Source organism: Bos grunniens, chromosome 6, assembly GCF_055505025.1.
Source record: "Bos grunniens cultivar Pamir isolate PY7600 chromosome 6, Bosgru_T2T1.0, whole genome shotgun sequence".
In the NCBI taxonomy this organism is placed as follows: Eukaryota; Metazoa; Chordata; class Mammalia; order Artiodactyla; family Bovidae; genus Bos; species Bos grunniens.
In genome coordinates, this window is record NC_141170.1 from 46,856,522 (window position 1) to 46,882,712 (window position 26,191).

Below are 26,191 nucleotides of genomic sequence, written 5' to 3' on the forward strand. Positions count from 1 at the left end.
CTACTTTGGGAATAAATAAAAGCACATGCAACCTTAAATCTATTCTCATCTATCTTTGAACCTGGACCAGACTCTATATAATCTGGCCTTGCTCACGTGTTTCTTGGATATAAAGAACTTTAAAGTGTAGGCATTACTTTTTCACTCTATCAGGGTTACTCTCTTGCCTCTCTGTATTTATGACAGAGCACTATCCCAGTGGCCTTGTAATACAGCTATTTGAGTATAGATTTGGGGTCCTTTATCAAACTGTAATTTCCTTTAGGAAGACTAGTAAATGTATCCTTAAGGACATGCCTTGCCTGTAGTGGACTGTACAGTGCATGTCTGATACATTAAAATCCCTGATTTAGGAGAGAAGCATCTTTACAGAGTAGAATGACCAGTGGCTCCCTCACATGCTGATATCTTTATATATTTTTTTAAGTCGCTTGGTCATGTCCGACTCTTGTGACCCCATGGACTATACAGTTCATGGAATTCTCCAGGCCAGAATACTGGAGTGGGTGGCCTTTCCCCTCTCCAGGGGATTTTCCCAACCCAGGGATCGAACCCAGCTCTCCCACATTGCAGGCGGATTCTTTACCAGCTGAGCCACAAGGGAAGCCTGATATCCTTGGGTGGATTGTTTAATATCTCTAAGCTCATCAAATGAGAATCATAATAAAGTACTTTCACATCCCCGAGATGCCATGAATATTAAATACATAGCATGGGAAGGTGCCTGATACAAAGATGTTCCTTAAGAAATGTTATTGTATTTCCTTTTCTACCCTTCCCTCAGAGTTCCTTTCAAAAGGAGGTCAAATAAGATCCCTCTTCCTTGTTTCTGGAAGAGGAAATTAAAACCACATCAGCTAGTGTGCTGGAGAAGGCTGATTCATGGATATTTCCCCCTAGGAAGGAAACTGTGGAGAGGGATAGTAGAAGTCAGGTCACTCTGGAAATCAGACTGCAACTGCTAGGAAGTGACAGCAGGAGAAATGCATAGAAAGGGAGGTATTACCTTAAGGCTTGCAATTCCACGGGAGAGTCAGAGACCTTCCAGAACTGTTAGAAAGGTCCATGTGGTCAAGCCTCAGCAGTCCTTTTGTTTTTTTTTAACTGTCTTTAACAGACAACTGCTTTCCCCTAAAAGATCTCAGACCTGATAGGAATTTGGGGAACACCATCCCTGGTGCCTTAGAGGGTAAAGAATCTGCTGGCAATGTGAGAGACCTGGGTTCGATCCTTGGGTTGGCAAGATCCCCTGGAGGAGGCATGGCAACCCACTCCAGTATTCTTGCCTGGAGAATCCCCATGGACAGAGGAGCCTGGCGAGCTACAGTCCATGGGGTGGCAAAGAGTCCTGATTGAACGACTAAGCACAGCACCACCTTCCCTGGTGGCTCAGTCGGTAAACAATCTGTCTGCAGTGCAGGAGGCCCAGTTTCGATCCCTGAGTTGGGAAGATCCCCTGGAGAAGGAAATGGCAGCCCACTCCAGTATTCTTGTCTGGAAAATTCCATGGACAGAGGAGACTGGTGGGCTGCAGTCCATGAGGTCGCAAAGAGTCGGGCGACTAACACTAACTATCCACCATGAGCCAGTACTGCTCTAAGATTCCCTGGGCGTGTACCAGGAGCTGGGGATGAACAGGGCAACAGAACAGAGGTGCTTGCACCGAGGTGGCTTCTGGAGCTCTGGACAAGAGGTGCCGCACAGTCGGGTGGGGCAGAGAAGGCTTTCCGGGGAGGGTGCAGAGGGGTCGTCTCTGGCAGAGCATCACCACCAGCAAGTTTAAAAGCCGGGATACCAGCCTCTTCTGGCCGCCTGGTTTGCATTCCCCTCCGGCTCCCCTTCAGTGCTTCCAAAGAAAGGAACGGACATGCTTCGTTTTAATTCCATGATCCTCCATTCCAGAGACCCTAGGGCGAGGAGGGTGAAAGATGCGTGGTACCTTGAGTCAGAAACTCGTGCATGGGGTGCGGGGTGGGGCGGGTTGGGAGTGACGCGAGAAGGCCGGGGGCGGGAGGTGACGCGCGCGCGGGGACCTAGCCGCCTCGGCTCACGTGTCCGCGAGATTTAAAAGTTGGCAGCGCGTGGGGCGGTCGGTCTGGACGCGGAGCCGGGAGAACAGCGAGCCGGGGACGCAGAAGCTCGACTGGAGCACTGCTCAGAGTGCGCGGCAGGTGCAGCGCAGGGTCCCGGGATGCTGCGAGCCGCGAGCCGTCGCCCCGAGCCGCCCGCGGGACATGTGGCCGCTGGGTCCCCGCTCCTGCTGCTGCTACTGCTGTCCTGCTGCGCGGACGCCTGCGGAGGTAAGAGGACCCCGCGCCCCCTGGGACACCCGCGCCGCGTCCAGTCCAGTGCCTCTTCTCCCCGCTCCATTCCTCGATCTCTTATCTCCTTTTCTCGTCTTTACTCTTGGCCGGTGGGATTTGCCACCCCCTCGCGCCGCGGCGCTCGTGTCGCCACCCCAGGGCAGCCAGGGCGCACGTGTCTGTGGCCCGGCTCGAGCCTGGACGTGAGCCTGGGGGAAACTCCCAAGCCGGGCAGCCCCCTCAGACTCGGGATGTCCAGCCCGCATGATTTATGGGTAACGGGAGTTAAAATAGTGAAAATTAAAATGCTTTTCCTTTGATTACAATTACTGGAGGGTTGACAATAAAGCAAAACTAGAGTGGGTGTGATACTTCCCCTGCTAATGCGAGGTCAACTTGGAAAGTGCTGTTTTCTTGGTGAGTGAGCTCCGGTGGTGAGTTACTGTTCAGGTAACCCCGAGCAGTAACAGGCCCCTTTCTAGCAGTATGGAAAGGGAGAGCGTGGGCTCTGTGCCTCATAGGTCATTCCGCACCGGATCAGGAATACAGAGTTGGAGAAGCAAGTGTGCAAGCCCGCCTTTCCGTCACTGCTGCAGCTAAAGCCACTGAAGGCAGCTACGATTTGATAGTAACAAGGACTTCTGTGCCTCGCTTAGAGGAAGTGAAAGTGTTAGTTGCTCGGTCGTGTCCGACTCTTTGAGACCCCACGGACCGTAGCCCGCCAGGCTCCTCTGTCCTTGGGATTCTCTAGGCAAGAATACTGGAGTGGGTTGCCACTTTCTCCTCCAGGGGATCTTCCCGACCCAGGGATTGAACCTGGGTCTCCTGCATTGGCAGGCAGAATTCTTCACCATCTGAACCACCAGCGAAGCCGTGGCTTAGAGATAAAACGGGGGGAAAGCAAAAGCAAGGTCTGGAAGGGGTGTCCAAAGCTTCGGACTTGGGATAGAGTGGATATAACCAGTTCCAGTGGAAAAGATCACTTCCCTGCTCCCTTAAGGTTACCTTTCCAAGTAGCCTGAGGGGACCATCCCTCATCTGCCAGCTTTGAGCCAGGGCCCTCCTGGGCCAGCGGTAGCCCTACTAAGATCTTGAATTTTCTAGATCCGCAGCGGGTCCCCTTAGTTTCCCTCTACTCTCCTCTCAGTGGTGTAAGGGAGGGCTGTTTCATCATTGTCCGTAATGTTAGGACTTGAAGCCAGTAGTGTGGGAACCTTCCCTAACCTGTAGCCCAGCCCCCTATTAGAGGTGGGGGAGCTGACACATCATTCTTTTCCTAATGGAGCTATTTTTATTGCTGTCCTCTCATTGTTTTCCCCCTTTCCTTGGGGCATTTGAGATTCAGAGAGGTGAGGACTTGTCGGCTTGAAAAGCAGGGTAATTTGGTTGTGAAACGAAAGCAGTAGAAGCTAGGAGACCTAAACCTTCTCCATCGCATATTCAGCAGTGATACAGCATGCCTTTTGCAAAGTCATGTTAATTTTTTTCCGTTTTAAATTTGTTATTGGTAAAATTAGGATGGTCACTTTTATCTACCTTATTCAGAAAGCAGATAATCATAGTTTAATTTTTTTCTCTGTGAAGCAAATATACTTTCCATGCATGTTAAGTACTATATGCTTGCAGTGAATTTTGCATCAGTGAGAGAGAACTTCTTTTAGCAGAGGGATACAGGGGAATTTTCAGGCTCCTGGTGATTGGGCAGAAACTATAGGAAGCAGCAGCCATTTTCTAAAAACAGCAAGTCTTGGGTGTTATTTCCACAAGAGGGTATCTGCTGGTTGACCAATCATCTCGTAAATATCCTCACTGTTTCTTAAGTTAAGGGATGAGATACCTCCTTCCCTACACAGAAATCCCCCTAGACTACCCTTTTGGGTCTTCTTTCCCCTTCAGACCTGCTGTTAATACTAAAATATTAATTTTATCTCTCTAAAAATGTGATGAGAAGGGAAGAGGGTGAATTTACCCTCATCTGATCTGCCATGGTGATCTGCTATATTCCTGAGCCCTGACAATAGCACTGGAGGGGAAGCTTGACATACATAAGCCAAGCTGGGAGATAATCCACAAAGGTTAATCATTATGCAAGGTGCAAGTGGATGTATCAAAAAACAACAAAGCAAATGCCACAAAGCCAGAGGGGGGAAAATCATGTCAATAGTGTAGCATCCTCGGCAAAAATGAGTTAGCAGAGATGCAAATGGCAATAAAAAGGTAAAGGGCCAGCCACAGAGTTGGTGGCTGGAAATAGTTTACTGTTCAAAGAACATTAAAATGAAGACAGAAATTTCCTAAAAGAGAGGTACCTTTGGATATCTGCAACAAACTATCTTTTTTTTAAATTTTATTTTATTTTTAAACTTTACAATATTTATTGGTTCTGCCATGTATAGAAATGAATCCGCCACAGGCATACACGTGTTCCCCATCCTGAACCCTCCTCCCTCCTCCCTCCCCATACCATCCCTCTGGGTCGTCCCAGTGCACCAGCCCCAAGCATCCAGTATCATGCATCGAACCTGGACTGGCGACTCGTCTCATATATGATATTATACATATTTCAATACCATTCTCCCAAATCATCTCACCTTCTCCCTCTCCCACAGAGTCCAAAAGACTGTTCTATACATCAGTGTCTCTTTTGCTGTCTCGTATACAGGGTTATTGTTACCATCTTTCTAAATTCCATGTATATGCGTTAGTATACTGTATTGGTGTTTTTCTTTCTGGCTTATTTCACTCTGTATAATAGGCTCCAGTTTCATCCACCTCATTAGAACTGATTCAAATGTATTCTTTTTAATGGCTGAGTAATACTCCATTGTGTATATGTACCACAGCTTTCTTATCCATTCATCTGCTGATGGACATCTAGGTTGCTTCCATGTCCTGGCTATTATAAACAGTGCTGCAATGAACATTGGGGTACATGTGTCTCTTTCCCTTCTGGTTTCCTCAGTGTGTATGCCCAGCAGTGGGATTGCTGGATCATAAGGCAGTTCTATTTCCAGTTTTTTAAGGAATCTCCACACTGTTCTCCATAGTGGCTGTACTAGTTTGCATTCCCACCAATAGTGTAAGAGGGTTCCCTTTTCTCCACACCCTCTCCAGCATTTATTGCTTGTAGACTTTTGGATCGCAGCCATTCTGACTGGCGTGAAATGGTACCTCATAGTGGTTTTGATTTGCATTTCTCTGATAATGAGTGATGTTGAGCATTTTTTCATGTGTTTGTTAGCCATCTGTATGTCTTCTTTGGAGAAATGTCTATTTAGTTCTTTGGCCCATTTTTTGATTGGGTCATTTATTTTTCTGGAATTGAGCTGTAGGAGTTGCTTGTATATTTTTGAGATTAGTTGTTTGTCAGTTGCTTCATTTGCTATTATTTTCTCCCATTCTGAAGGCTGTCTTTTCACCTTGCTTATAGTTTCCTTTGTTGTACAGAAGCTTTTAAGGTTAATTAGGTCCCATTTGTTTATTTTTGCTTTTATTTCCAATATTCTGGGAGGTGGGTCATAGAGGATCCTGCTGTGATGTATGTCGGAGAGTGTTTTGCCTATGTTCTCCTCTAGGAGTTTTATAGTTTCTGGTCTTACGTTGAGATCTTTAATCCATTTTGAGTTTATTTTTGTGTATGGTGTTAGAAAGTGCTCTAGTTTCATTCTTTTACAAGTGGTTGACCAGTTTTCCCAGCACCACTTGTTAAAGAGATTGTCTTTAATCCATTGTATATTCTTGCCTCCTTTGTCAAAGATAAGGTGTCCATAGGTGTGTGGATTTATCTCTGGGCTTTCTATTTTGTTCCATTGACCTATATTTCTGTCTTTGTGCCAGTACCATACTGTCTTGATGATTGTGGCTTTGTAGTAGAGCCTGAAGTCAGGCAGGTTGATTCCTCCAGTTCCATTCTTCTTTCTCAAGATAGCTTTGGCTATTCGAGGTTTTTTGTATTTCCATACAAATTGTGAAATTATTTGTTCTGCAACAAACTATCTTTTGACACGGCCTCTGACAAGAAGTGATGAAGTGCCCAAGACTGAATTAAGAAGTGTGTTTTCCTACTCATGAAATAGATCTTGAAATTCAGTCAGCAGTAATGATTTATGACTTCCAAATCCTACACTAGCTAAGTACTAGCAATGAGAAAAGAAAATGGACACTACTTTTAGAATAGCAGGATCTGCTTTTCTTTCTCTTACACATGGTGTATTTACAGATGCACAAGCTGTTGATCCATATTATTTGCATTAGTTACATTGTTCAGTACAAAACTAAAGATTTCCCTTTATGAGATAGTGTTAAGTATAAATATCTTGAAACTGATCAAAAATAGTGCAGTTGTTAACACAACAGTGTAAATCAGCTGTGTGTGTGCCTGTGCACTTAGTTGTGTCCAACTCTTGGTGACCCCATGGACCCCATGGACTGTAGCCCACCAGGCTCCTGTCTATGGAGTTTTCCAGGCAGGAAAACTGGAGTGGGTTGCCATTTCCTACTCCAGGGGATCTTTTGGACCCAGGGATCAAACTCAGCATTGCAGATTCTTTACCACTGTGCCACCTGGGAAGCTCTACTCTTAATAAAAGCCCTACTTTTAATAAAAATTAAAAGCAAAAAAAAAAAAAATCCATTGCCGTTTTTAGAATATAGAAGAGAGTGGCACTGTCCTGACAGTATTTGGGAAGGTCTCTAGCACTACTATTTGCTAGTGTAAAGCCCACATCCTGGGTATGTTGAGAGGAAAAGCACAACTTTAGTTAACAAATAGACAAAGGGGACATTTTTTCCTCTTATGTTTGGATTCAGTCATAGGATATTAATGCTTTTCTACAAATTATAGGTAAACATTTAAAAATTCTGGTTTCTCTAACCTTTCTACCCTGAGACTGTGTTTATGTGTTTTGTGTAAGAGCCACAAAGTATCCCTTTTTTATTATATAAATACTTGGGACTAAGTTAGACAGTGGCAGTTTTGGTGTGGCCTGGGCCAGCTTGGGGACATGGAAGGAGACAAAGTCTCGAAGGTCTTGGTAAGGCTGTAGGGAGGGGGTGCTTCCACTTTTACTGGAGGGTGGAGGATAGTCAAGCAAAGAAAGAATATGAAATTGTCTTCTTTAAACAGAAATGCCCTGTCAAAAAGAGATTAACCCTGGTATGATGAGTGGAGAAATCAAAAGAACAGGCAGGTGAAGATTGCATCCAACAAGTGAAATTCCTTGTGTATTTCCTTGCATCATACTTGACTCTGGTTCTCTTCAATCAAATACTGCTCTCTGCCTTTATCCCCCTTACTTTTACCTTCCTATTTTTCAAAGCTGTGTACGCCTAGTAACAATAGGTGAGTAATGCATTCGAGCTGTAAGGAATAGTCCGATGGCCTGTTAGATTTCTTTCATGAGAATATTTATATCCCTCTTTTGGAATTATTCAGACTTGTTAAAAACCTTAGACCTGAAACGTTTCTTTGAGCTGCCTAGTTCTGTCAAATAAGAGGCATCCTCTGTTTCTTTCTGCAATGCAGTGCTCACTGCCTCTGGCTGTTCACTGTTATCCATGGACTAGCCGCATCAGTTTATCACCAGGAAGCTTGCTAGAAATGCAGACTCTTGGACCTGTACCCAAATCACTGAATCAGAATCTCATTTAGTCAGATCACCAGATGTTTTGTATAAAAATTTGAGAAGCACAGCTTTATCCGTTTCTGAAAACAGAATCAACTTAGAGTAACAGTCACCAGACAATAATGTCTTTGAGATATACCTTTGGGCTAGGATAAGAAATATATAATTGAGAAGTGTGTAAGATTGTTTGTGTACTAGAATAGCTGTCCCATGAAAGGGGATTCAAATAAATGAACTCTTGACTATGGACTACATGATACATGTAAGTTACTTCTAATGCTGGGTACAGAAAATGTAGTTAAATACTGTTACTTTTATTAGAACTTAGCTTCAATAACAGTATAAATTTGAGTGAACTCAAAGCAAGACTTGACTGAAAAGTGGTAGAATTAGGGGGGAAAATCTGTTAGGATTTGGAATCAGTCATACCTGGTTTGAGGGCTTCCCAGGTGGCTCAAGTGGTAAAGAATCTGCCTGCCAGTGCAGGAGCCAGAGGAGACCCAGGTTGGATCCCTGGGTTGGAAAGATCCTCTAGAGGAGGAAATGACAACTCACTCCAGTATTCTTGCCTGAGAAATCCCATGTGCAGAGGACCTTGGCGGGCTACAGTCCATCGGGTCACGAAAAGTCAGACATGACTGAGCCTGCACGGAGACCTGATTTGAAATCTGCTTCTGCTACGTATGTATTTTGGTGACCTGAGACAAATTATTTAATCTTTCCTTCCTTCAGTTTCCTCATCTTAAAATGGGAATAAGGAGAATAGCTACCTTAAAAGGTTGGTTTAAAGGTTTAAGGACATGACAGGTTTTAATGCTCAACATAGTGCCTGTGGATTCCCTGGTGGCTCAAATGGTAAAGAATCCACCTGCAATGCATGAGACCCAGGTTCTGCCCCTGGATTGGGAGGATCCCCTGAAGAATGGAATGACAACGCACTCCAGAATTCTTGCCTGGAGAATTCCATGGACAGAGGAGCCTGGTGGGTTACAGTCCATGGAGTTGCAGAGTCAGGCATGACTGAGAGACTAATACTTTCATTTTCACAAAAGGGTATTTTCTTAATTTTAGTAAGAATAAATATATATAATAAACAATAATTACATTTAATATTTATAATTTATATAGCATGAATTAGAAAATTAAACCTGTGAAGAAAATATTACTTTAGAGGCTATAAGCTAGTTAACATTTTATTTCAACAATAATTAAGGCCTTAACAAGTAATTCTTTTTTTTTAAAGATCTTTACTGAGATACAGTTTATGTACCATAAAATTTATCTGTTTTAATTATGTAACTCAGTGATTTTTAAGTGGACTTAAATAGTTGGGCAGCCATTTGCCTATTCATGTTTCCTTTTTTTCTATTGATTTGAAGGAGTTCTATCCTATAAGGATATCTGCCATGACCTTTTATTAAATATGTTTCATACATTTTGAGAGTTTTTGTCTTTTAAATTAATTTGTGATTTATGGAATAAGTAAGTTTTCATGAAGGTGGTCAAAAGGTACAAACTTCAGTTATAATAAAGTGTTAGTCACTCAATTGTGTCCGACTCTTTGCGACCCCATGGACTATAGCCCACCAGGCTCCTCTGTCCATGGAATTCTCCAGGCAAGACTACTGGAGAGGGTAGCCATTCCCTTTTCCAAGGGATGTTCCCAACCCAGGGATTGAACCCTGATCTTCTGCACTGCGGGCAGATTCTTTAACATCTGAGCTACCAGGGAAGCCCCACTAGTTATAGCAAGTACTAGTGATTTACATACAAATAAACGTAAAGTTGTGTTTAACATTGTATTCATGCATTTACATGGATTTTATGTGATACTTCGTCATCTGAGTTCTCTTTCATGATCACATTAGGAATACCCTGGAGGCATTGTCTTACTTGAAAAATGTTATTTCAATTGGTTGAACATCATTCTTTATACTATTTAGGTCAAACAAGGGCCAACACTAAACCCAAACTAAAAAAAAGTATGTGTCTGTAATAAATTTTTCTTCCTGCATTATCATACATAGTGGCATAAGTGACTCTTTAAGCATTCTGAATAAGTAGAATGGATTTCTTACTTTTTTATGCTCTGTTTTACAAAACTTTTAGTAATTTTACTTCTCCTTAACAAACGAAGTATTGATTCATCTCTACCAAAAAGAAGAGAGAGAGAAAGAAAAGAAAGAGTGTGCAGCTATCACAACAATACAATTTTCCATCACCCCCCAAAGATCTGTTATGTCCATTTGCAGTCAGTCCCCATTCCTATCTTCAGCCCTAAGCAGCCAGTAATCTAGCACTATAGATTTGCCTTCTCTGGATGTTCCATATTAATGGATTCATACATTTATATGTATGAATATAATCTTTTGCATTTGCTTATTTGATTTAGCACATCAAAATCTGTTTGAGATTCAATACTGTTACAGCATATGTCAATAGTTCATTCCTTTTTATGGACCACAATTTTCCATTGTATGGATGTACTACATTTTGTTAATTCATTAGGTAATGGATATTTGGAGTGTTTATACTTCGGGGCTATTATGAATAATGCTACTATGCATGTTCATGTACAAGTTTTTGTGTGGACATATAAGTCTTTCACTCTTGAGAGTAATATCTTTGTAATGTTATTAAAGTTTGTTTAATAATTATGTCTCCTTGGTTGCTAGTGGTTTAGTTGCTAAGTCATGTCCAACTCTTTTGGGACCCCTGGACTGTAGCCCTCCAGGCTCTTCTGTCCATGGGATTTCCCAAGCAAGAATACTGGAGTGGATTACTATTTCCTTCTCCAGAGGATCTTCCCCACTCAGGGATTGAACCCCAGTCTCCTGTATTGCAGGGGGATCTTTACCAACTGAACCACCAGGGAATCCTTATACTAAGTCAAATTCGGAGATACCTAATTGAACTAGGAGAAAAATGATATACAGTGAAAAATGAGAAATATCATCCCAAAATGAATTATATATAGTGTTTAGTTTTAGGAGAAATATTGTAACATTAACTTGTGAATATAACTTTATTTTTAGGTGCTCCAGTATTGCCTCAAGGATTACAGCCTGAACAAGAATTACAGTTGTGGAAACAGGTAAAGAATTATCATTACACAAATTAGTGAAAATTTACCCTTTTAAAAATTATCATCGTAAAGTGAAATAATGTAATTGAGCTTTGTGATTTTAGCAACATTCTGAATTCATAATTTTTTTTATTAAACGAAAGAAAGAAAGATGAAAAGAAACCAAAAATACTGTAAATGGTGAAGATGGCAGAAATAAATCCTAATAATAGAATAATGAGAATAAATATGAATGTGCTAAAATACACCACTTAAAAGAGATTATCAGACCAGATGTTAAAAACAGATTAAGCAATATGGCCTAGGTAAAAGTCACACTTGAAGTAGAAAACAAAAAGTGGTTGAGAATGGAAAATGACACACCAAGTAAATATGAACTGCACAAAAATTGGAGTGGCAGTCTTAACATCTGATGAAATAGAATTCAAGTACAGGAACCATTTTAACAGATAAATATATGTTGATAAAAGAGCAACAGAGCGAAAAGATACAACCATCATTAATATGTATTAACAGAAGTGAAAGTGAAAGTGACCCCATGGACCATACAGTCCATGGAATTCTCCAGGTCAAAATACTGGAATGGGTAGCCTTTTCCTTCTCCAGGGGATCTTCCCAACCCAGGATCGAACCAGGGTATCCTGCATTGCAGATAGATTCTTTACCAACTGAGCTATCAGGGAAGCCCGTATTAACAGAAGAATCTCCAAACTTATTTAAGAATTGATAGAAATTCAGGGAAAAATAGATAAATGAACATTTGTAGTTGGAAATTTTAATATACCTCTCTCAAAACTGATAGTTAAAGCAAATAGCACACAAGTAGATATGTCAAAGACCTAACAATACAATTCATAAATTTGAGCTATTAGGAATATTTTTAAAAACATGTACTAAATAGTATACACATTCTTTTTGAATATAATTGGGGCATTTAAAAATGTAGACTGTATCTTAGAAGACAAGAAAGTTTCCATAAGTTAGAAAGGATCCATTTAAAATGTTTTCCAATTATAATGCAATAAAGTTAGGAACTATTAACAAAGGTATAACTTAAATATCCCATTTGCTTGGAAAATATATGGCATTGGTAAATAGCTCTATGTTGAGAAGAATGATATAGAAACATTATAGGTCAAAGTTTGTATGCTACAGCTAAAACAGTAGCTAGAAAGAAACTTTAACTTCATATATATTTTTCATGACAAGAAAATTTAAAAACAAATATGCTTAGCATTCAGCTAAAAAATGAGGGGAAAGAACAACAGGGAAAATTCAAACAAACAGGAATGAAGTAAATAATAAAAATAAGGGCAGAAATAGATTTTTAAGAGAGAGAGAAGGAGAATGACAATACTAACAAAAGCATATATTTATTGTTTCAGAATGTTAATAAGCACTTGCAGTGCTGATTTTAAAAAGGCAGAGGGAAAGATAAAGATAAAAAAGGACGAAGACTGAAAAAGAGTAGATCATCAACAAAAATAGAGATTTTATAAATATTTTAAATAAGTATTATAGGCAATTGACTGGTGAAATTTGTACAACTCTATAAATAACACTAAAAACAGTGTATTGAACTGTACACTTTAAATGGATGAGTTGTATGAAGTGTAAATTGTGTCTCAATAAGCTCTTACCCCTCCCCCTAAGTATTATGGACAGCTATATGGTGATAATTTTGAAAACATAGATGAAATGGATAAATTCCTAGAAACAATACCTTATGCCCAAAAGATGCAACATTAATACATTAAGTACTGAAGAAACAATTTCTTCTTTCCTTGTAAAGTGAAAGTGTTAGTCGCTCAGTTGTGTCTGACTCTGTGACCCTATGGACTGTAGCCCACCAAGCTCCTCTGTCCATGGAATTCTCCAGGCAAGAATACTGGAGTGGGTTGCCATTTCCTTCTCCAGGGGATCTTCCCGACCCAGCAATCAAACCCAGGTCACCTGCATTGCAGGCAAACTCTTTACCATCTGAACCACCAGGAAAGCCCTCTTCCAATCGATGGCCAGAGTCCTCCAGTACTATGTTTATATACAGTAAATGCAGCTAAAGGGTCTCCGTAAAGTATAAGTTTCCTCTAGAATTCTGTTATATAATGTTCACCTACTTAAGGAATTTCTCTTCTCCTTTCTTAAGAGTTTTGTTAATCCTAAATAAAATGTCAACTTAATCAAATATTTTACCTGCACCAACACTGAGATACGGAGAAGGCAATGGCACCCCACTCCAGGACTCTTGCCTGGAAAATCCCATGGACGGAGGAGCCTGGTGGGCTGCAGTCCATGGGGTCGCTGAGGGTTGGACACGACTGAGTGACTTCACTTTCACTTTTCACTTTCATGCATTGAAGGAAATGGCAGCCCACTCCAGTGTTCTTGCCTGGAGAATCCCAGGGACCGGGGAGCCTGGTGGGCTGCTGTCTATGGGGTCATACAGAGTCGGACACGACTGAAGTGACTTAGCAGCAGCAGCAGCAACACTGAGATAAGCAACATGCCTGTCAACCACCAATTGGCACTTGCTGTGGGTGCTTGCCATCTACCTCTACAAGGATTAAATCGTGTGCAGCTGCAGCTGTTGACCTTAAACACTTCCTGAAAAAGTTCAGGGTGGAGAGCAGAAATGAGGCACTCTGTGCTTCGGGAAACTGGCAGGACAAGTCTTCAGATAGTTAGATATTCTCAGGAACTGGTTTTATGATCTGAATTTTTATATCTCCTTTTCTCTAGAAAAGCACTAAAACCCTTCATGATGACAATTGTTTCTCATGACTAGCAGAAGCTTCAAAAGACCAGCAGAAACTCTCCTCAAAAAACTATGCACTCGATTGCATGTACTCTCCTTTTACCAAAATCACATATAAATTGTCCTTTCCCAGTACCTCTTTGGAGCTGTTTCTCAGAGCTAACTGGGGTGCTGTCTCCCAGGCTACAGTCCTCATACTGCCCCAAATAAAACTTGCAGCTTTCACTTTGTGCGTTTTTTTTAAGTTGACGTGCCTTTTCTCCTTTAATCTATAATTGTGATGAATTACATAAACGAATTTCTCGTTGAAACTATTAGAGCTAGGATGAGAATTCAGCAGAGTTTTGGATATAATACCAATATACAAGAATCACTAACATTTCTTTTCACTAAGAAAAAGTAATATGAAAATACTATATCATTCACAATGGCAACAAAAACTATAAGTATTTAGGAATTAACCAAAAATACACAATAGCTTATATGAAAAAATCGAATTTTAATAAAGGAATTAGAAGATAATGCAAATATTTGGAGAGGCACTCTTTGCTGTTGGATGGAAAAATTAATTTAATGTAAGAAAAATATTGATTCTCCCCAAATAGTTGATGTAAATTCCATAAAATCAATGTAACCCCAATCAGAATTCCACTTAACTTTTGCTTGGAAAGTTTATAAATTTAACCTACAATTGATACAGAAAAATAAAGGTCTGCCAGTAGCTAAGGAACTTTCCCTACCAGATATCAAAAAATATTATATAAAACTGTACTAATAAAAAAGGCATAATGAGAGTGTAAGAACAGACAAACGAACTGGTGGAACTGAGACTAAAGCTTGGAGAGTTTAGCTGACATTGTCAGTATGCTGTCATTGTCCTTTGTCATTCACCATTCAAGCACACTCAAGACTTACTATTCTAACTGGGATCACCTGTGACTCTGCCTCTTTGACCTGTGCTCAGGACAGACCAGAAGTGCCTGGAACCAAATGCCTCCAGCACTGAAAACAGCCATCTGAAAAGCCACCCAGATATCCCCATGCTCTAGAATATCCCTCTCCTGGGTATGCAGCCCAAATATATTCTCCTACAGAACCGTATATGGGGACAGATACAAGGAGGTAATGGGAGGGGGGTGGCGTGGAGGGGACAGGCTATCCATCACGGGGAAGTAGGTAGGCAACATGAGTTGGAGGAACATTATAAAGGACTCTGTGGTAGTTAGGAGCAACACACTAGAGGTATCCAGGAACAGAGAGTGATCTTATAGTATTAGGGAAAAAAAAGTAAGAGAATATTATACACACACACCAAACAACAGTACAGATTTTATAAGAACATACACAAACGAAGGATACACATCAAATACATTAGAAGAGTGGCCTTTGGGAGGATGGAATGAGAGTAGGCAGGGGATAAAAGAATAAATAAATAAAGCATGTCCAGTGGTGATGGCAAGCTGTAAAGTGAGAACACCTTTTATACCTAAGCCACCTCTAACAAAATACGTGATGGAAAAGATTGATGGTAAGGACCGAGCACTAAAGAGTCTTAAATAGCATAGAAACTCATAAAATCTCTTTCAAAAGTTTCTGCCTTGGTATATCATGATGTATGCTTGTTGTTGTTTAGTTGCTAAGTCGTGTCTGACTCTTTTGTGATCCCACAGACTATAGCCCACCAGGCTCCTCTGTCCCTGGGATTTCCTAGGCAGGAATACTAGAGTGGGTTGCCATTTCCTTCTCCAGGGGATCTTCCCTACCCAGGAATGGAATCCAAGTCTCCTGCATTGGCAGGCAGATTCTTTACCACTGAGCCACCAGGGAATCCCCAATAATACATGCTAGAAATATATTAATAAGATGACAAATTAGATAATAGATATTAATGTAGAATATAAAAACATGTATTTTAGCTTGAAATTATATTTCTGTGAAAAATCTTTGAAAAAAACTTTTAGATGATAATGCTGGGGGCAAAATCAAATGGAGTTGTAAAACCACTATAAATTCTTTTATAAAAAATATTTTAAAAAAGTGTTTAGAACATATAGTTAAGCTTTCTACCAGAGGTTTTCAAAATTCCAAAGCTACTCAGACACTAGAAACACATACTTTTCAAACCAAATACAGAGACCTAACCATTTTCAAAGGGATTAATCAATGGACTCCACAGAATTCTCAGAAGCAATTAGTGGTACTTAAAACCATCAGGGCCATAAACTGAGTAAAATGAACAAGTGTTTACCCAAAGAGAAAGACAGCAGGCAGTACAGCTCTGCCTTTTAAAGAAAGGAGTACAAAGACCGAAAAGCTTTGCAATTATCTACTAATTTGATTAACTGGAGTTTTTTCTTATTCTGATGTTTTTATTCAAGCAATATTGATGCACTGATTAGTGAACCCTGAGTTTCAAGGGTCTTTGGACTTGACTACTTCACACAGATGGGCTGCCTGGGCTGGGGGTGGACAGCTCTCTCTTAAGCAAATAACATATTCAGATACCTAAACATCACTATTTGGGGGAGGGACTACTTCCTCCTTAGTGAACCCTCAGTTTCAAGGGTCTTTGGATTTGACTACTTCACACAGATGGGCTGCCTGGGCTAGGGGTGGACAGCTCTCTCTTGAGCAAATAACATATTCAAATACCTAAACATCACTATTTGGGGGAGGGACTACTTCCTCCTACCCTACTAAGGCAAACTTAATCGCATTTGGGGATGATACACTAAGCATTTGGAGAAGGCAATGGCACCCCACTCCAGTACTCTTGCCTGGATATCCCATGGACGGAGGAGCCTGGTAGGCTGCAGTCCATGGGGTCGCTAAGAGTCGGACATGACTGAGTGACTTCATTAAGTGACTTCACTTTCACTTTCACTTACACTAAGCATTGGTCACAATTCAAAGCTTTTAAGCTTAAAAACTCTTTTGGTTTTCCTCTCTCAATTGACTTCTTTTTCAATACAATTTAATTAAAGAATATTTATTGATCACTTATTTGAGCATGTTAAATAGCCCCTGACCTCAAGAAGTTTACCGTGTGTGTGTGTGTGTGTGTGTGTGTGTGTGTGTGAGAGAGAGAGAGAGAGAGAGAGAGAGAGAGAAAGAGAGATTCTGAAGAAATCTTCAGAAGAGGGAGCAGGTGACTGGCCACAAGGGACAAATAGAATAAAACAATTTTCCCAATACAAGTTTTGTGAACATAAAAAGGAGACACAAACATATGCTTTTCTGTAATACTATATGTTACCACATATACTTTTGTTATTCTCTAAGTTAGAGAATCGGATATTTTAGTTCATGTTTTAGTTTACTTCATGTTTATTAGAAACAATAAGGAGCTTGAGAAATTATGATTGAAGGATATAATTATCCTCCCTTCAGTTTAGTGTGAGAAATTAAATTCAACAAACAATTCTAGAATTAAAAGGAGACCCCTGAGATGTTATGTCATAAATAGGACCCAACCTAAATCATCTCAGACAGACAAGAATCAGTCCTATTTTTTCCAGTCCCATTTTAAAAGGCCACTAAACCACTCTTATGGCAGAAAGTGAAGAGGAACTAAAAAGCCTCTTGATGAAAGTAAAAGAGGAGAGTGAAAAAGTTGGCTTAAAGCTCAACATTCAGAAAACTAAGATCATGGCATCTGGTCCTACCACTTCATGGGAAATAGATGGGGAAACAGTGGAAACAGTGGCTGACTTTATTTTTTGGAGCTCCAAAATCACTGCAGATGGTGATTGCACCCATGAAATTAAAAGATGCTTACTCCTTGGAAGGAAAGTTATGACCAATCTAGATAGCATATTAAAAAGCAGAGACATTACTTTGCCAACAAAGGTCCATCTAGTCAAGGCTATGGTTTTTCCAGTGGTCATGTATGGATGTGAGAGTTGGACTGTGAATAAGGCTGAGTGCCGAAGAATTGATGCTTTTAAACTGCGGCGTTGGAGAAGACTCTTGAGAGTCCCTTGGACTCCAAGAGGATCCAACCAGTCCATCCTTAAGGAGATCAGTCCTAGGTGTTCATTGGAAGGACTTGATGCTAAAGCTGAAATTCCAATACTTTGGCCACCTCATGTGAAGAGTTGACTCATTGGAAAAGACCCTGATGCTGGGAGGGATTGGGGGCAGGAGGAGAAGGGTACGACAGAGGATGAGATGGCTGGATGGCATCACCGACTCGATGCACATGAGTTTGAGTGAACTCCGGGAGTTGGTGATGGACAGGGAGTCCTGGCATGCTGTGATTCATGGGGTGCAAAGCCTCGGACACAACTGAGCGACTGAACTGAACTGAAAGTAATAAATGCCAGTAATTACTCTAGACACCCAGCTTAGTACTGATAAGTACTTAGTACTTATCAGCACAGTTTTTAATGATTAATATAAATCTCTTATTCTACAGTTTAAAATCTTTCAAAGTTTCTTTTAAGGATAAAAGCTGAGGACAGCTAGTTGCCAAGCATAGTCAATAAACCTTCATTGTAAAATCGAACCATTTTCTAATGCTGGCTTCTTGATAGAGAACTAGAAGATGGCTCGTGTTGTGTAAGAATAAGTTTTTACTGTATACTCTTTATTGTTTAGCACGTATGCTATTTTCCTGTTGGTTTAGATGATGTGATTAGATTTATATGTAGTAAAGAACCACGTAACAGGATGCTCCTGAATTTTGAGGCCATTCTTTAGTCACCACACACATTTCTCAGGCTGAATAACACTAAAAGTTTTTCCCCTCAATGTTTGAAGCATCTCTATCTCTGATGATCCCTATGACTAGAAATGGGGATGTATACCCCTGTGCCTGGGGTCAGATCTTGGGGAAATTCCAATTCCAGGACTTCTTTAGATAGTTTAAAAGGCTCTTCCCTCCCAAATCCAGAATCCTGAACAGTCATGGAACCTTCATTAATGTTTTATAAGTAAGCTGACTTTATAAAATCTGCTTTCTGTTTTTTGCTATCGTCTGTCTGTTTCCAGGATATAACTGGAATTTTCATCTGTTTTACAGATAAATGATGCTTGTTTGTCTTTGCTGTCCATGCATCCACAGCCTCAGGTAATTCTAAATGGAGTTGTTTCGGAGTGATGTAAGCATTTGTGTCATGCTGAAATACTGCATTTCTCCCTCTGGACCTGTCATGATTTTATGGACTTATTAAAACATGTCAACATATTAAAAATTATTATATCATTGGCAGGTAATAATGAGTGCCAACAGTTTATGTAAGGTGCTAGGCTTTATCTCTAAGAAAAATAGATATGCAGATAAAATACCCATATTTTAGAAAGTAAAATGCTAATTTCAAAATCAAATTCTGTGTTAAAATGTGTCTATTGCTGTATTAAGGGACTAATATCCTGGTCCCTCAATTGAGTTTTCAACCCATGGAGAGATGAACTTACAGAGTCAGATTTAGGAGATAAAAATATCATTGTAACTGAAAAGTCAGTTTGTGAATGGGGCCTTAGATATGCTGACCTTGCTAAAACTACCCCCAGAATTAAACTGAGGTTAGTCAGTGACTCAAGCCTTCTGCCAGAATCAGGTTTTGTGCCACAGGGCAGTGACAAAGCAAGAACAACTGGCCAGAGAACTGGCTACCTAAGAGGAAAGGGCTGAACAGAGCGTGCCCAGTTTCTTGCTGCCAATCATCAGGTTAACTCATCCTCTTCCCACGAGAAACACCTAAGAGAGGGCTGGGGAGAGAGGAGTATTAGTCTAGCTCCTATACCTGGAAGTGATACCACCCAGGGTTCCTGGCCTCCCCTAATAAGTAGAAATTGACTAGAGGCCAAGCAAGGAATTCAGACAAAGGTTTTTTGGGGCCCCTGTTGCAGCAGAGGGAGCAAGAACAAGTAAAGGTTCCCTTGCTCGCACTCCCTGGGTGTTGGGGTGGGGACTGGTTCCTTATATGGAGTAGGGGTAGGGGTATGTCCAGGGGTTGGGCTGGAGGGATGGCTTAGGTGTTTTGCCCACCTCTCTGGTGGTGTCCAGTGCAGACTCAGTACTCCTGCTTTTGCTCCTGGCTCTTCAGAAATAGCGGTTGGGTTTTTTGGTCTATTGGTATCTTTTTGTCCATAATTTGCCCCAACTGCCCAAACATCAGTTATTTTTAGTCTCATGTAGTTTCTTTGTATTTGGTTGCTCAAGAAGAGCTTTGTCCAGGTACAAGCATTACAGCAAAAGGCCCTGGGTCCCCGCCTATCTCAGAAACATGGGGAGGAGTGGGAAGGAAGTGTGTCCTTACATGTCTCTGCTGGATGCTGCTCCTTCTGTCTGCAGTTCTGTCTTTGAGTGCCGGTGTAGCAGAGTTAGCCTTAGAGTCTTACCTTTCTGAATCAGCATCACTAGTCTCCTGATCAGAGGAGAGGGCTCAGCAGAGGCTCTTGGCTCAGCCTCTCTCAGCTCAGTCAGCTGTGTGCCTGGGGTGACTCCTCTGCATGGTCCGGCCAGGGTGCAGTGCCTGTCCTTCACGTAGTCCTTCCAGAATGTCATCCTGGCCGGTGTGAAGTAGCAGCCTTGTAAAAAAAAGTGCTGCATTTCTGCTGCTGCACTGGTTCCTCAGCCTGCAGAGGACCACTTGCAGCAAGTTACAGGTATTAGGTGGTAAAGAGAAACCAGAATCACAATAGGTTGACATTTATGAATATTTCAAGTTGCTTGAGGAACCTTGGTGGATATATAACATGGGATGGATATTAGTCAGCACAGAAACTTTTGCATTATATATAAAATTCAGAAGCACCCTCAGAATCACTTTTATGTCTGCAAAATTAAAAGGATGAATTTTAAAGCACTCATCTAAAAACCATAAAAGTAAATTAGGCTTTTATTGGCTTTGGAGACTGTGTGCCTTTTGAGGAGAGCTTGGTAAATTTACTATGAAATCTTTTACACTAATTGATACCATTAAAAATTTTTTTTTTCACATTAGCTATTATGTATATGATTCTCTGAAGAGTTCTTCAAAACATTTTTACCAAATAGAAAATAAAGGCTCTTTTAAAAGGTCCATGATTAAAAAAATACTAAAAATCCCATATGAGAAAAATCTTTAAACAACAGTTGCAGCTCAGTGAATATTGGCTTCATGTAAAAAGTTGCTGGAGGAAATACAATTTGTTTGGAAACTTTTTTCTGTCAGACTTCAGTCTTGTTGCCACACCTCATCTGACTTAGAAGCTGTTTTCTAAGGAAACACCCATATATCTGAATTTATTCTTCTTTGAGCTGAGACACATGATATCACTAGACTTTTTTTTATTGTTTTATATTTTGCAGCATTTCTAGATGGGCCGTAAAAAGAAGTTTCAGGAATTTATTTCTAGATTTTTCTGGGTGACCTGCATACCCAACCATGAAGGGAAAAAGTGAAAGATATATCAGTGTTCACACTATTTTTTCTCTCATCTAACTCCTAATCATAGGCTTAGCAGTCAATACCAGTGCAAAACTAGGTCAGACAACCTAGCTGTGTGTGGTACTGGGGAAGTAAGTCACAGTCTCTCAGAACCTCACTTGCTTTATACGTGAGAATAACAATTCCCATCCTATATATCAAGCTGTGTTTTAAGGACAAAGTGTGGATTATGTGTATGAAAATGTTTTATAATTTACTGAAATACTACATACATATGAACCATTTAATATAGTTAATAAATATCCCAACAATTTGCACCGGGCAGGCAAACAAACAGAACAAAGCAGGCCTCTGATGTGCTAGGAAGGGTGTTCAGAGAAGCTGCTTCATGATTCCACCTGTATCCCTAAGCTATAGCCTACCCTGTTAAACATGTGTGTGCCAAGGGCAAGGGTCTTGGTGGCCCTGAATGGTCCCTCGTGGCACATCTACTGAATTAGCAGTAACTGCAGCTGTAAAGCAAGCTTTACAGATCACACACTTTTTTAATGCCACTGCTGTAAACTAATTGCTCTGTCTGTGGCACTGTGCTAAGAGCTTTACCACATGTTATCCTTCCAAGAATTCTGAATTGATGTTGCCATCCTTGATTTATGATGGCAGGAACTGAAGTTGAGAGAGGTTAGTCAACCAGCCTAAGGTTACACAACTAATAAAGAGGAAATGGAATTTGCACTGCTCTTGAGTTGCAAGCTGCTCAACTCCACAGACGCCCCCCCACCCCATTTCACCTTATTATTTCCAATACGTATTTATTAAGTAATCAATTGTTTCTGATGTGACTATGCTGAATTCTGTGCAAAGCAGGTTTCGCCCCTGCTTGTCCCTCTGTGCTCCTCCTAACCACACCCAGCTGGCTGTGAGCCACAGGAGCCCTGCCCTGCTTCTACGCTCAGATGCTTTGAAAAACCTGATCCTGGGGTGTGCAGTCAGCAGCCTGGAAGGGTGGGAACTCAGCTTAGGTGCTCTGTGCATGGCCTGGGCTTCCTCCCATCCAAACTCCCATTGTTTGCAAACAATTGCAGGATTCTCAAATTAGCCAATAATGAGTAAATTCAGCAAGGTTCACAGCTTTGGCATGTAGATTCAGACTTTGCAGCAAGCTGAGAAGAATAACCCCTCTTTTTGCACTTCCCTCATTACTCTCATAGCATTTTAGCAAATACTGAGAAGTTTTGTATCTGGACTCACAGTGGAAGCCTTAATCAGTGCATATGTGCAATATATAACTTTTTTTTTTTTTTCCTGGTTGGAAAGACGGTTTTACTTTTAGGAGCCAAATTTTTTTGTCATGAGAGAAATTGAAGGATTTCAACAGTTTCAATGGGCCACAAGAAGAATTCTATTTAGGGTATTGAAATATATATCCTCATGATCCTGACATTGTATGGTTATTTCTTCTGTGCAGCAAATATTGTTAAAGCAGAAGCATCATCTGTGCATCTTCTTATTTATATTAGGCATCCAATGCATTGGAGGAGATTTGCCTCACAATTATGCGGACTCTACCAAAGCCCCAGGTAAGGTTCAAATGGTGTTTAATTTGTAGGCAAAAACAATTGCTCAGAAATATCTTGGAATTCCTCCTGGAAGAAAATATGCTCAATTTAGGAAGCATGCTAAGAGGAGCTATAAGAACGAACATAAGTTGATTTTGGATAAGAAACAAATACTTCAGTTTCTTTGATGCCTGAGAATTTAGGGTCATATTAGTGGAGTTTGCAGTCATCTAATTGGAAAATTATATGTCCCCCTCAAGTATAAGATGTGTTCTAGTTCTGATGAGAGAAATTTGGGGTCATTTTGGCTCTTTCTCTCTCCCTGAATCGTACTACAGTTGGAGAACAGATGCATTTTTCTAAGCTTGGAGGTTAGGACACTGTACTTTGTCAGAGAGGACATTAATAATGAAGAAAAAAGCAAACTGTATTGTCCATGTCGGTTTGAAAATTATATTCTTACTGTGATGTCTTGGTTTCTTATTAAAATTATTATTTGATTTTTCTGGGAGAACTTTTTGTCCTGAAGTGAGGCAATGGGAACTTGAAAAATGGCATAATGTGCCATACCTCAGTTGATGTTCTGTATCTGGTAGGTGAACTAATTTTAAAACTACCTTATTAAGGATAAAAGCCTCAGGTTTAGAAAATATTTTTCATTAAGAGTTTAACCTATTATCGCTGGTGTGTTCTGACTTCCATACCTCACACATGCAGTAATTCAAAGAAAACTTGATATTTTAGAAGAATAAATATTTTTGGAAACTAAGTGTTTACAACTGTATTTTTTCTGATGTTTTTAATGGTGACATTTTCCAAACCGCTTAATTGACTTTTTATCTAATTAAGAGAAAATATATGACAATGGTGTTTACCCATGAGTTGCTATTTATATTAAAAGCAAATGAGAACAAAAAAGAACAACAAAAAGGGAATGATATGTCTCATTCTTAAAGACAAATTTTTGGAATGAGAGAGGACTCTAGAAAAGTTTATGGAAGGAAGCAAAAATAACTGATAAGTCTTACTATGCAGTGACAATTACAAATAGTTTGATGTGATTCCTTCTAGTTTTTTTCTCTGAATAGTCTATCGTGTGATCATATCAGAATTTCCCATTCCACCACTACAGAACACTCAGGATGTTTCCAATTTTTCGCTCTTATGAATAATGCTGTAACAGAGATCTTTTTTCATACTCTTATTTATAAACAGTTTTTAGTTAATTGCCCATTTATTTTTAGAACAATATGTACTTAACTAATTTCAGTCTTATATTTTATATATAACATATGTAGCACATGTTTTAAGAATTATAATCTTACATATTTCTCATTATTTTCTAATATAATATAGTGATATTTATAAATCTCTTTTCAACAGGAAACAGATGAAAAAGATAACACCAAAAGGGTAAGGTGATTTCACAAGAATTCACATTTAAAAACAATCAGGAAACCTCTGATCATTCATAGTAAAGCTCACTACTTTTTTTTTAACAGTTCTTATTTCATTATTCGAAGACTCGAAAGTTGGGCAATTCAAATGTTGTGGTAAGTTGTAGAGTTACTTATTAGTGATCACTTGTATTTTTTTTAAAAAACTGTTTTTGCAATTTATCTCATAGAGCTAGATCGAGATTCATGGTTTTTTTTTTTTCTTTAAACATTTATATACAGATGAACAAATGGAATTCAGTATTTATTATACATTTATTTTATATCTCAACAGCTACAAGTACATTAAATCCATTCATTTATTCATTCAACGATTATTTACTGCATATCTTCTCTGTACCAAGCCAAGCACAATTCTAGGTACTAGAAAAAATGGCAGTAAGTGTCATGCAACTTACATTTTAGAGGCCAAAAAAAGCAAATATGATTAAGTAAATCATGTTGGTTTATATGTTGATTACTGCAATGGAAAAAGACTTCAGTTCAGTTCAGTTCAGTTGCTCAGTCGTGTCCGACTCTTTGAGACCCCATGAATTGCAGCATGCCAGGCCTCCCTGTCCATCACCAACTCCTGGAGTTCACTCAAACTCATGTGCATCGAGTCGGTGATGCCATCCAGCCATCTCATCCTCTGTTGTCCCCTTCTTCTCCTGCCCCCAATCCCTCCCAGCATCAGAGTCTTTTCCAATGAGTCAACTCTTCACATGAGGTGGCCAAAGTACTGAAGTTTCAGCTTTAGCATCATTCCTTCCAAAGAACACCCAGGACTGATCTCCTTTAGAATGGACTGGTTGGATCTCCTTGCAGTCCAAGGGACTCTCAAGAGTCTTCTCCAACACCGCAGTTCAAAAGCATCAATTCTTTGGTGCTCAGCTTTCTTCACAGTCCAACTCTCACATCCATACATGACTACTGGAAAAACCATAGCCTTGACCAGACGGACCTTTGTTGGCAAAGAAATGTCTCTGCTTTTGAATATGCTGTCTAGGTTGGTCATAACTTTCCTTCCAAGGAGTAAGCGTCTTTTAATTTCATGGCTGAAATCACCATCTGCAGTGATTTTTGGAGACTTATGCAAAGTCATTTTAAGAAATATTTTAAAAGATGATTGTCAAAAATGTAACTATTGCCCGCAGTGTGGGAGACCTGGGTTCGATCCCTGGGTCAGGAAGATCCCCTGGAGAAGGGAATGGTTATCCACTCCAGTATTCTTGCCTGGAAAATTCCATGGACAGAGGAGCTTGGAGGGCTACAGTCCATGGGATCACAAAGAGTTGGACATGACTGAGTTACCAACACTTTTACTTTTTCAGAAATATTGACTTGTATTCCTAAGAGCTCCTTATTTATAACTAGGTATTTAATTTGAGAATTTACTCTCTCAGATTAGCCAGATAACAATAACTTTAATTCATTTCACTTCTAAACTGTGTGGCTGTAGTGGTGGTTTTCTTTCTGTATGCATGGATTTATAAAGTGCTAACCAACCTATTTCAGTGTTTCAATCTAGAATACTTAAAAATTAATTGACTATAATATTCTTTCTAAGCTTGTGACTCACTATCATGGACCATTTTATGGAATGAGGAACATAGTGTATTTTAAACATATGTTTACCTGTAGGAACGTGATTGTAACTATAAACTTAGTTTTAAATATTTATCTCATTGAATAACAACTTCTCTTACATGTGAGGAGTTGAAAGTTAGGTTATATGAGCTTTAAACTAAATACACATTGAACTGATTAACAGGTAACCATTATAGGTGGCTTAAAGTAATCCGTTTGATGAATTAATTTAATGTTTGTGAGAAGGTTCCATTGAAGAAATGCCTTTAAAATGAAACCGTATCAGGTAGCCACATGTCTCAAATGTGCTTTCATTTTCTTCTGCTTGGCATCTTGACATCTTGGGAACATGTATCTTAGTCACATTTTTCACCATCAATGACACATTGGCATTTTTTGTGTCTCTTGTTGTCTTGTTCCACGTGTTCAGTTTTAAATGAAATATGTATTTTATAAAGAAGAT

General features: G+C 40.0%; 1 protein-coding gene across 6 annotated transcripts in view; it reads left to right on the forward strand.

Annotated features, from left to right (window-relative positions):
* Positions 1 to 26,191, forward strand: part of NMU (neuromedin U) — an 84,699-nt gene that overhangs the window by 49,143 nt on the left and 9,365 nt on the right. For 2 of the 6 annotated variants that reach the window (XM_086405703.1, XM_086405704.1), the window contains exons 2-6: positions 10,963 to 11,021; positions 18,791 to 18,838; positions 22,664 to 22,723; positions 24,086 to 24,115; positions 24,205 to 24,255. In XM_086405703.1, the coding sequence (XP_086261829.1) occupies positions 18,821 to 18,838; positions 22,664 to 22,723; positions 24,086 to 24,115; positions 24,205 to 24,255 (159 nt within the window). In that variant the 5' untranslated portion in view covers positions 10,963 to 11,021; positions 18,791 to 18,820. Of the gene's footprint in view, positions 1 to 1,616; positions 2,301 to 10,962; positions 11,022 to 18,790; positions 18,839 to 22,263; positions 22,555 to 22,663; positions 22,724 to 24,085; positions 24,116 to 24,204; positions 24,256 to 26,191 lie in introns of those variants that run through there. The other 4 variants (XM_086405701.1, XM_086405700.1, XM_086405702.1 and 1 more) reach the window with 4 other exon arrangements.